Source organism: Falco biarmicus, chromosome 4, assembly GCF_023638135.1.
Source record: "Falco biarmicus isolate bFalBia1 chromosome 4, bFalBia1.pri, whole genome shotgun sequence".
Classification (NCBI taxonomy): domain Eukaryota; kingdom Metazoa; phylum Chordata; class Aves; order Falconiformes; family Falconidae; genus Falco; species Falco biarmicus.
Window position 1 is genome coordinate 65,790,594 of NC_079291.1, and position 11,093 is coordinate 65,801,686.

An 11,093-nucleotide genomic window follows, 5' to 3' on the forward strand; every position below is an offset into this window, starting at 1 on the left:
TGGCGCAGGAGCTAAAGAACCAAGGGAGAAAGGTGGGAGACAGGACAAAAATTTTTCAGTTCTGGAGCGACTCGGGAAGAGGGAAGCACCCTGGGGTGCCCCAGGAGCCGCTGGCTGCAGCTCTGCACCCCTGAGTGCGTGTGGCACGGGGGGCACTGGTGCCAGCGAGGGGCCTCCCCTTCTGGCCCTGGTGTCTATTAATAAAGGGGCTGCGCAGGGCAGCGCCCCCTCCTCCAGCCTGTGCCCCCTTCTCTGGCCTGCGCCCTCCTGCCGTGGGGGGTCTGGGACAGCAGCCACCGGGGTGGGAGCTGTGGGGGGAGGGAGGGGGCTGCCGCGGCTGTGCCCTGCAACCTGGCTGTGGGGCCCGTGGCCCCCTGCCCGCGCCCCCCCCCCGCGTTTTGCCGTGGCGCGATAGACGGGGCTCGACCCGGCTTCGTGCGTTCGTGGGGACGGGACACGCGGGGGAGTGGGGCTGGGGGCAGGGGGATACGGGGGGTACGGTGTCCGGAGGGGGGCGGGGCTTGGGGCGGGGCGGGGGGGGCAACGGGCCGGGGAGCGGGGCGGTGGGACACGCGGGAGCCGGCGGGGCGGGGGCGGGGCCGCCCCTTCCTGCGGCGGGGCGGGGCCGGGGCGGGGCGCATGCGCGCGGCGGGGCGCGGCCCATTGTCGGGGCGTGGTGACGGCGGGGCGGGGGCGGGGCGGCGCGGCGGGTCGGGGGGGGGAGCGCGCAGGGAGGCGGCGTGCGGCGGGCACCGGGCACCGCCACCGCCCCGCTCCGCTCCCTCCCGGCCAGCCGCCGCTCCGCCGCCATGCCCGGCTCCATCTACCAGCCCGAGGGCGGGCAGCCCGCCCGCGGCCCGCCGCGCTGCCTGGCGCTGCTCAGCCCGCCGCCGCCCGCCGGGCAGGACCCGCCGCCGGAGCCCGAGCCCGGGCGGGAGCGGGAGGCGCCGCCGCCGCCGGCACAGGACGAAGCCGCCGCCCTGAGGTTCGCCCTGGACCAGCTCTCGCTGCTGGGGCTGGAGGAGGCGGGCGAGCGCGGGCGGCGGGCGGCGGAGGCGGGCGGCGCGGGGCCGGCGGAACCGGAGGCGGCGGCGGGCGGCCTGCAGGTGCGGGAACGCGGCGGCGGCGGCGGCGGCTCCCCGCCGGCCCCCGGCCCCGCCTCCCCGCCCGCCGCCTTCGGGAACTTCGCCCCGCACCTGGCGCCGGCCGGCGCGCTGCTGGCCGAGCCGCTGGGCGCGCCGGGGAGCAGGAAGAAGAGCGTGAACATGACCGAGTGCGTGCCCGTGCCCAGCTCCGAGCACGTCGCCGAGATCGTGGGCCGGCAAGGTAACCCCCGACGCGCGGGGACCCCCCTGCCCCCCGCTGCCTTCGGGCCGCTCTCGGGGCTTTGTCCCGGCGGCGCGGGGGCGGCAGGTTAACGCGGGGGGGAGGGCGAGCGGCGCCGCTCGGTGCCGGCCCGGGCCCCGGCGCTGCGGGGTAACGGCGTGTACCCGGCGCCACGCGTGACCGTGGGAGCCGCCGGAGCGCGGCGGAGGCTCCGGTTCATTGTACCCGGGCGCCGCCTCCCCCCCCGCCCCACTCCCTCCGGCTCCGTGTCTTGGCGTGTCAGCGCCGCTCCGTGTCGCGGGCTTTGGCTATCAACGATAATTAATCCACTGGGTAATGAGGGTGGGGGGGGCGCGGAGCCCCGCTCAGCTGTCACAAAGGGACCCGGGCACGCCTCGGCCCCGCTCCCCCGGGTGGGTGTGCCGCCGGGGCTTTGTCTCCGGGAGAGCCGCAATCGCCCCGGACCAAAGTTTCACCTTTTAAAAAAAAAAGAAAAAAATAAAAAAAAAAAGATCCCGTGGAGGAGAATTTCGGGGGGAAAAATCAGAAAGGGGGGCAGCGGTCCGCAGGCATCCCGGTGGCGATGGCGAGCCTGGCTCCGGGGGGGTTCGGCCACGCAGGGTCAGCCTTGCCCCCGGCTTCCCCCCCTCCTCCCCCGGCCGGGGGACTGCGGGGCAGGGGGCTGGAGGGTCTGTTTTTCCTGGGGGGAAGCGGGGCGCTGGGCAGCCTCATTGTTCTCTTTGTTAGCCAGAGCCACGCTGCGATGAGCGCGGTGACATCATGCTCTGCGCTTCCCATTGGCCTGCGCCGCCTCCCAGCCGGCCCCGCGTCCGGCTCCCCAACTTTCCGCACACCCCTCACCAGTCCCACCACCCCAGGGGCTGAGCCCCACCCGGGTGCTGAGCCCCACCGGGGTACCCCAGCGGCACGGCGGAGCCCGCTGATGGCACCCGAGGAGCGGAGCTCAGCGCCGCGTCCTGCTCCGGAGGATGGTGCTGCTGGATGCGCTGGATGGGGACCTGGATGCTGTGGCCTCGCCAGTGGGCTCCATGCAACGCGGGGGGGCTGGCAGCTTGAGGGAAAACCCGTCACGGGGTCTGGACCACGTTGGCTCGGTGAGTCCAGTGAGCTGCTGCTTGGCACCCTGGCTGGCTGGGGCTGGGGGTTGTGCTGCGCCTCCGGCACCCCGACACGTTAAATGTGCACCCAGGGACCTGTCCTGGTTGCCCGGTGCGGGGTTCGGGTGCTTGCTGAGCTCTGTGGGCTCACGGCACTCCTAGAAGAGAGCTGTGAAAGCAATTAGTACACCAGCTTGAGGAGGGGGGCCGGGGGGCACCGTGCCCCACCAGTGGGCTCGAAGGTCGGCTGGTAATGGGCTGGAGTGACTCTCCCCACGGCATGTTCCTGCCCCTCTCCTGCTCTCGGCTTTTCTGCAGCTCGCGGCCCATTGTGCTGGGTGTTTGGCATGGAGGGGGGTGCTTGGGACCCCCCAGCCCTGGTTCTGCTGGCAGGAGGTGTGCTTGGGCAGCATCCGAGGGGACAGGAGCATCTTTGTGCTCCAGCTCCTCTCCGGTAGCTGCGTTGAATCAGGGGTGTGTGAGGGCAGGGCAGCACGAGCAGGGGCGATGCTGTGGTCGCCCGCAGCTGCCCGCCTCGCTGGGTCTCGCACCAAGCTCGAGAACAGGCAGAGCCCATCTACCTGTCTCTTCCTCCCACAGCCGTGCTGGCTCCCGGGTCCTTCCGGTCCCCAGGTCCCTCTGGGCGAGTTTCCCTCGGCAGTCCCATGGCAGCAGGGCTCTGGCTGCGCAGCAGCGTGGGGCTGAGTCTGGGGGTGCTTTGGCAGGCCTGGCATCGCCCCGCTGGTGAGGTGTGCCAGGGCTGGGCTGGCCTCCCTCACTGTGTTCCTCCGTCATCCCCTCTTTCCTGCGCTGCCCAGCCCGGGGAGAGCTGGCACATGTGGTGCTGCCGAGCTTGGAGTGTGGGAAGGGCTGAAGACGGGGGTGCTGGGTGCCCTGGAAAGGTCCTGAGTTGAGGCTGGCTGTCTCTCCCCACAGCTTTGGGACTGGTCCTGCTGTCCCCAGAGCCTGGTGGCCTCTTGCCACCATCAGGGCGAGGAGGGACATCCTGGGAGGTCCCAGCTTTGCCTGTCAGACCAGCACGTGGCTGTCCTGCGCGGGCTGAGGTGGGGCAGAGGCTGTTGGACCGACATGATATCTCAGAGTTCTGTTTTTTCTTCAATTTCTTTCCTCCAGACCTGCTAATTTAACCCTTTCCAAAAGGGATCAGCAGCAGCACCTCAGCATGTCAATCTCTGTTGTGTAAAAGCTGATCTGTGTTTTCTTGACTGGGCTGGAGAGGCTGTTGCTACGACCTCTTGTCCGGATCAGCATCTGCCAGCCGGGATCTGCAGCGTTTCTTCTCCGTGCCCGGCTGGCTAGCAAAAGGCAGCGTGGCCTGGCGGGGTTACGTGGCTGTGCCTTTGCGTGCAAGCCCATTCATGACTCCTGCCGTGGGAGGGACCATCTCCAAAAAGTGCTGTGGGCAGTGGTGCGGGCTCAGCTTGCTGACCGGCAGGGCGAGCGGTGCTGGGCACAGAATCGCTGTGGAAAGGGGAGACGGGAGCGTGGGGCGGGCTGGACGTCAGAGTCACCCTGGTTCTCCTGTGTTGGCACCGTGCTGCCACCGCTCCCCGGTGTCCCAGCTTCAGAGGTGCATTTCCAGCAGCACCCCAGCGAGGCCAGGGGGGTGACGGGTGGCTAGCGCAGCCAAGAGCCCCCCAGGCTCTGCTCCCCTCCCACGCCACGTGCCTCCCGTGGGACCCAGCTCCTTTCCCGGGCTCTGCTTCCCCATCTGCGACATGCAGGGACTGTTGGCAGCTTTGTGAAGGATTTGGGAAAGTTGCTGTTTATGCAAGATGCTGGGATGCTTGAAGGGGAGATCCAGGGAAGGATGAAATACAGCAGCTCTCCTCCCTGGCAAAACGCGGCGGGTGTTTCGGCGCTGGGAGGATGCGCAGGGAGACCACAGGCCCCAGTTTCTGGGCCAGCCCGAGCATCTGCAAACTTGCAGTGGATTGCTGAGGCCGCCGTGAATCCTCTTGTTATTTCTGAGACCTGGGCTGCTGCTCTCTGCTCTTCTCTGCCCATCACGCTGCATCCTTTGAGGCTGGCCCAGCTGCCTCCGCCCAGCTCTCCGAGTCGCAGCAGAGCCAGAAACTCCTGAAGTTGGTCGCGCAGATTGATCTGATCGCTGAAGTATCTGCCTGCGCGTCTTGGCTCTGGCACGATCTTCTTCCTCTCTGGCCCGAGGCGCGGAGCCCAGCCTCCCTGCCTCGCTTTTCCCGGTGTCTGGAGAAGAAGCAGCGAAGGTGTGATGTGCTTGCCTCCTGCAGTGTGGTTGCAAGTATGAATTAATTACTGTTTGCAGAGAGGTGGGAAGAAGCACCCGGCAAGAGGGGAGGTGAGATACAATGGAGGTGCAACATCTTCTGCCCCTGGCCCTGTCCTGGTGCGTCCTGTGCCATTCGCCTGCAGCGAAGGGGAGCGTGAGGGCTGTAACGCTGGGTCGGAGCCTGGGAGATGCTGCAGAGCTGGGGAAGAGGCAAGGCAACATCTTTCTGCAACGGGTAGCAGGCTCCAGAGGGCTGGGCATGAGGCATCAGCTGGCTCCTGGGCTGCGGAGGCTGTGACAAACACGGTCCTCCTGGTTGATGCTATCAGAGGCTCCTGCTTGGGTTTTTGTAGCTCCGAGCGGGGCACTGCAGCTGCAGAGCTCCTTGGGCACACGGAGACGTGGCCTGGCCAAGGGGATCAGCTGGCTTTGCCTGTATTAGGTGGAGGAGGCAACCTTCCGTCGGAGCAGGTGCTGGACGTGCCGGGGACCAGCGAGGGGGTGAGCTGCACCAGGTCTCTTCTCCCTGGGCTGGGGAACGGCCGGAGCGCAGAGTATGGTGAGGCACTTCCCAGCCTGTGCTCTGTGGGTCTGCGTGGGCTCCTGCGACGCTCGCAGCCCTGATCCAACTGGGGCTCCTGGCAGGGGGCAATGTCCTCTTTGGTGGTGCCCAGGGGGCCTTCAGGGGGCACAGCCTCCATCACCGCATCATCCCGGGGAGAATCCTCTGGGATTCTGTTTCTTGTCCAAAACTGACGACTTCCCAGCCCAAGGGCAGGTGGGATGGTGCAGCCAGGGCACCGTGGCTCTGCAAGGCGGCTTTGCGGAGCAGAACGTGCCGGCAGCTGCACGGGGTGGGCAGAGGGTGGCTGGGAGCTGGTGGCAGTGGGAGGAAGAGTGTGGAGACAGGAGGGTTTGAGAGGAGCAGCCGGCTCACACTCTCCCATTGGTGCCGTCTCTGCAGGCAGAGCTGGGTGACGATGTGAGGGGCTGGGGCTCGGTGGGGTTGCACATGCTTGAGACCCCCAGAATGGGAATGTTGGCTCGCAGCTGAGCACGGCCGTGGGTTGTGACGAACTTGGCCCCACAGGGACTCTGAGCTCTGTAACGTGGGGACCGAGCCACCCCCGGGCCCTGTGAGACCCAGGCTGTGGCGTTGAGAAGGGTCTGTTGGGGCTGCCCCCCGTCCCCCGTCCCCTCACCCTGCTTTTGGGTTTTTGGTTTGGATCTGAAAAGTGATTTTAAAGCTGTCTTGTTCATAGCCGTGTAGCAAAGTCTGGCACCTTGTCTTCCTCCCCTCTCGTCATTAACGCTGCGTGCTGGCCCTCGGCAAGGTTAGGACCTGGGGATGCCAACCGTAGGACGTGGGGATGCCAACCACTGCCACTTGGCTGAGGTGAGGTGCTGGGTCCGGCGGTGCCAGGGCGAGGTGGTGGGTTTGCCGGCAACGCCTGGTGGCCCCCACTCCAGCCCCATTCCGGTGGGATGGATGGTGGTGCCACAGCAGCATATCACGGGGATGCAGCCATCCGCGATGATGTGCTCAGGTTGGGGCTTGTGGGGACATGACTGAAATACCTCGTACTGGTGTGGATCGTTCCTCCAGTTGCAGGTTGCTGGTTAAACCGCCTGTGCTGTGCGGTTTGGGTACGTCTGGCTTTCGGGGGGCTTGGGCATGGTGTGACAGCGTTGTGGGCAGGTTGTACTGCGGTGACGGGGTGTCCTCACCAGGTCCTGGTGTTGCAGACCTGTTGCTCACTGTGCCGGGGGCAGGTTAGGTGCTTCGTTGAATGCTACCCCGGGGGGGCTGCGCATCCTTCCCGGTCCGGGCGTTTGGGACCTGCTGCTTCCCGAGGGTCCCCGTGGCCGAGGGGTGGCTGGGGGATGGGGTGGTCCTGGCTCGGCCCCCACCACATCCCTGACGCAGCCATCTGGGAGCCCTCGCCGGGGTGTTGCAGTGATGGAGGCTCCGAGCGCGGTTCCTGGTGCAGATGCCAGCACGTGGCCTCGGGCAAGCAACTTCCCCGGTGGCTGCCTCCTGTGCCATGAGGTTTCCCTGCGTGGTTCTGCGGGCAGGCAGGGGGGCGAGCCAGCACCCCCACTGCCGTCCTCTTTTACGCCAGGATTAGAAAAACCAGCTCTGACCCACAGTGCGATTTGCTGTGCCATGGGTGGCCCCGGCAGCATCTGGCAGCCGCGGGTCGTGTGTGTTTTTCCTGCCCTGCTTGTCTGAGGAGAGTGGAGCTGGCCCAGCCGGGCACCCCTTTAGTTTTTAACCCAGGTTTCTGGCTTTGCCCCTAGGAAGGGCTGGCAAGGAGCAGCAGGATATGCTCTTCCTCCATTTTGTGCTGCCGTAGCATCAGTTCGGTCCCACCAGTGCAGCCGGCGTGGTGGAGTGGGGCGAGGAAAAGCCTCGCTGTGCCATGTCCCCCATGGGACACGCTCCCAGGCAACTCCTGTTTGCAGCTCCTGGCGGCTGCCGATACCTTGGGATCTTGGAATTGCAGCTTCCTGCTGCGAAGGGCAAATTTTGGACCTCAGGTGCGAGGCTGGTGTGCAGGGCAGCACCGGCAGAGCCCCGTGGTGGCTCCCAGGGCGGCTGCCCTTGCCCGCTGCCACCACACTCATCCCAGTTTGCCAAGCAGGGGGAGAGCTTATAGCAGGTACCAGAATAAATCGGGGAGGAAAACATGGGAGTTGGAGGCACCTCGCTCTGGACAGCCTCTAGAAGCTGGCACACACTTAAAAAAAAAAATAAAAAATCACTTTCGATGGTTGCTGGTTGTGCCCCAGTGACTGGGCTATTGCTTTCCCCACCATCTGCCCCCAGCCACAAATACACCTTCCAGTTGTTGTCCTAAATTAGGAGAAGCCTGGACAAACCCTTCTCCACCCACATTCCTGCTCCGTGCGTCCCCGCAGCCGCTCGGTGGCTTCCCCAGCTCTGGGGAACGGGCAGCATCGTGTGTCCCCAGTCCCCAGCCCTGCCTGGCCAGGCTCGCACCGAGGGTCAGACATGGGCTTGTCCCGCTGCCCCAAGCCGGGAGCAAATCCTTGGGGCAAGGCAGGGTGGACGTTGCTTTGATTGCATCAAGTGCTTGGAGGTGGCTTTCCAACGTCACGTGCTTGGAGGTGGCCTTCCAACGCTGCCAGCCTGGCTTGTAAGAAATCCGGAGGGTTTTCCCCCCGTCGGAGGGAGATCTCAGCCCCCCAGGTCTGTCTGGCTGCTTCTCTGCCTGCTCCGTCCCAGACTGCCCCTCCCGTCCGCCTGTCGCCATCCCGGGACCCTGCAGGCAGCAGCAGGGTGGGTGTAGGGCTGCAGCATCCCAGGGCTGCTCTCCAGGTTTTTTGGAGGCAGTGTCCAGAGAGGCTGGTGTCCTGCTCTCAGAGGGGTTAGCTCTTCCAAAGAGCCGGGCTGTGCCCCCTGGGACAGCCGCAACTCGCTTATTTTGGCAGGTTTTTTATTTCTTGTTCTTCATGATGCTTCATACCCCGGTAAATGCCCTGCGCTGGGGTCCGCAGGAGGAGCGTGCCCCCTGTGCTCCCAGCTGGTAGCGAGCATGGGTTGCTTTGCCTGACTAGGACAGACGTCCCTGAGTGCCATGTGCCACCCCCTTGGCCGGGTCCCTTCAGCCTTCCAGGGCTTTCCCTTCTCCAGCTGGAAGAGCAGCCCTGCCCTTCCTCCAGGAGTGTCTGGGAAGAGGAGGAGCAGCGCCCAGAGCGAGCCCTTGAGCCCTTTGCAGAGGAGCCGGCCAGGGCTTGTGGCTGCCGGGACCGAGCTCTCCACGCCGGCGTGTGGCTCTTGGCTCTTGGGGCTCTGCTGGGGCAGCCTCCAGCCCCCCAGGCTCCCTACTTTGCTTTGGGTAAAGCTCAGGGTGGGGGGTGGGAGGCAGGGGGGGTCACTCACCCTCGTGTGCTGGGAGCGGAGGGCGGCCGGTGGTGCTGAGCTCCTGGCTCATGTGGATTTAATTAAGTGCATGCACTGGAGCGGGCAGAGCGGATGCAATTAGCAAGGCTGGAGTTGCGGGGAGCGGGGCTGCACCGGTGGGCGAGGGCAGTGGCAGCCACCCTGGCATGGGCAGGAGCCTTTGGCCAGCTGGGCACTGCAGGGACTTGCCCACGGAGCCCAGCTTGCCCACGGGAGAAGAGGGGCAGGGGCTTGCCCAGGGTTCTGCGAAGTGAAGGCAGAGCTGGCAGCCCAGTCCCGCTCTCCTGCAGCCCAGCCTGGGCTCTGCCTGCTGAATCATGTTCCTGGGGCGGAGGAAGCAGGTCTTTCCAGTACGGGGAGAGCCGGTGTCCCGTGAGCACCCCTGCCCCAGCCTCGCTGCCCTGGGCTTCCCTCCCTGGGGGCAGGGAGGGGGCGGCGGGGGGGCTGTGCCGCCCGGCTGCGGGGTGCCCCGGCTCCGTTGCTGCTGCCGTCGGGGTGCAGCTGGGGCTGTTCCTCGGGTTTAGCTGGTGGTGAGAGGTGCCGGCACACCTGCAGGATCCCACTTCCCTGCCATCCTGCACCTCCTTGAACACCTTTCATGTAAACCCGACTCCCCCTCCCCACAACAGCCCAGGAGGTGCCCCTGTGGCTGCTGGCCCCGGCCCCTCTGCCCACGTGTGGTCGCAGCCCCCCGGAGCCAGGCTGCACCCTGCATCCCGCAGGTCCTCAGTCCCCGCTGCGGCACAGGGCAGGCAGTGGCAGAGGGTCACGCTGGAGCCTGGCATGGTGCAGCCCCCCAGCACCACACTGCAAGCCCCTGGCTGCCTTTGAAGCGGGGGGGACCCCCTTGCTCCAGGGGTGTCGGTGCTGCAGGTGCAGAACCCAAGGGACCCGCTGGTCCTGCATCTCACCGTCCCGGGCAGGGGGTCCCTGCGCAGTCTCCGCTTTGACGTGTCATTTTATTTTCCCCTTCTCCTTGCTCTGCAGGCTGCAAAATCAAAGCTCTACGTGCCAAGACCAACACATACATCAAGACGCCAGTCAGGGGCGAGGAGCCCGTTTTCATCGTGACTGGGAGGAAGGAGGACGTGGAGATGGCGAAAAGGGAGATCCTCTCGGCCGCCGAGCACTTCTCCATGATCCGGGCGACGCGCAACAAAGTGAATGGTCTGACAGGAGCGATGCAGGGCCCCCCCAACCTGCCGGGACAGACCACCATCCAGGTGAGGGTCCCGTACCGGGTGGTGGGGCTGGTGGTGGGGCCCAAGGGAGCCACCATCAAGCGGATCCAGCAGCAGACGCACACCTACATCGTGACGCCCAGTCGGGACAAGGAGCCTGTCTTCGAGGTGACGGGCATGCCCGAGAACGTGGACCGGGCGAGGGAGGAGATCGAGGCGCACATCACCATGAGGACAGGCTCCTTCATCGATGTCAACGCCGACAACGACTTCCACTCCAACGGCACCGACGTCTGCCTCGACCTGCAGGGCAGCACGGCCAGCCTGTGGGCCAAGGCCCCCCACCCTGCCCACCGCCCCTCGGCCGCCCTCCGCAACGACAGCCTCAGCTCCCTGGGCAGCGCCTCCACCGAGTCCTACTACAGCGGGCGGGTGGCGGACGCCAGCCCCACCAGCCCCTACAGCACCAGCAGTGGCTTCACCTTCAGCGAGCCCCCGGCCCCGCTGGGCTCGGAGGAGTGCGACTTCGGCTTCGACTTCCTGGCCCTCGACCTCACGACGCCCACCACCATCTGGTCGCCCTTCGAGCGCTCGGCTAACCCCTTGCAAGCCTTCAGCAGCTGCTCCTCCATCAACGGCTCGCAGAGACGCAACAGCAGCGCGGCCACACCGCGCCACTCGCCCACCCTCCCCGAGAGCGGCGGCGTGGCCCTGGACCACCCCTTAGCCCGCCGCATCCAGAGCGACCCCGTCAGCACCTTGTCCTGGCTGCCCACCCAGGGCTCGCTCTCCTCCTTCTCCAACAGCACCGGCTACTCCTCCTCCTCCTCCTCCCTGCCCGGCAGCATCTCCGCTGCCTCGGGCTCGCCCACCGACTCCAGCAGCTCTGACGGGCACCGCAAGAGCTCCCGCGAGTGCATGGTGTGTTTCGAGAGCGAGGTGATCGCCGCCTTGGTGCCCTGTGGCCACAACCTCTTCTGCATGGAGTGCGCCATGCGCATCTGCGGCAAAGCTGAGCCCGAGTGCCCCGCGTGCCACACTCCCGCCACCCAAGCCATCCACATCTTCTCCTAGCCGTCTCCGGCTCGCCCGAGCATCCCTCCCCTCCCCCCCAACACAGCTTTTTAAGGACTTGAAAACTGTTGAAATCAACCTTTTTATTTAATAACGGATCCGATGGGCGCACGGGGTGGGGGGGGGCAGGAGAGGCTGCTGCTTGCTGGCTGGAGAGGCGGAGAGGGCAGGACGGTGGGGCGGGGGGGGGTGGC

The 11,093-nt window shown here is 66.2% G+C and overlaps 1 protein-coding gene across 1 annotated transcript; it reads left to right on the forward strand.

Annotated features, from left to right (window-relative positions):
- Positions 1-677: 677 nt before the first annotated feature.
- Positions 678-11,064, forward strand: MEX3D (mex-3 RNA binding family member D). The gene is made up of 2 exons (XM_056337896.1): positions 678-1,326; positions 9,632-11,064. Exons 1-2 carry the CDS (start codon positions 810-812, stop codon positions 10,897-10,899), a joined length of 1,785 nt encoding a protein of 594 aa, XP_056193871.1. The 5' UTR covers positions 678-809; the 3' UTR covers positions 10,900-11,064.
- Positions 11,065-11,093: the final 29 nt, after the last annotated feature.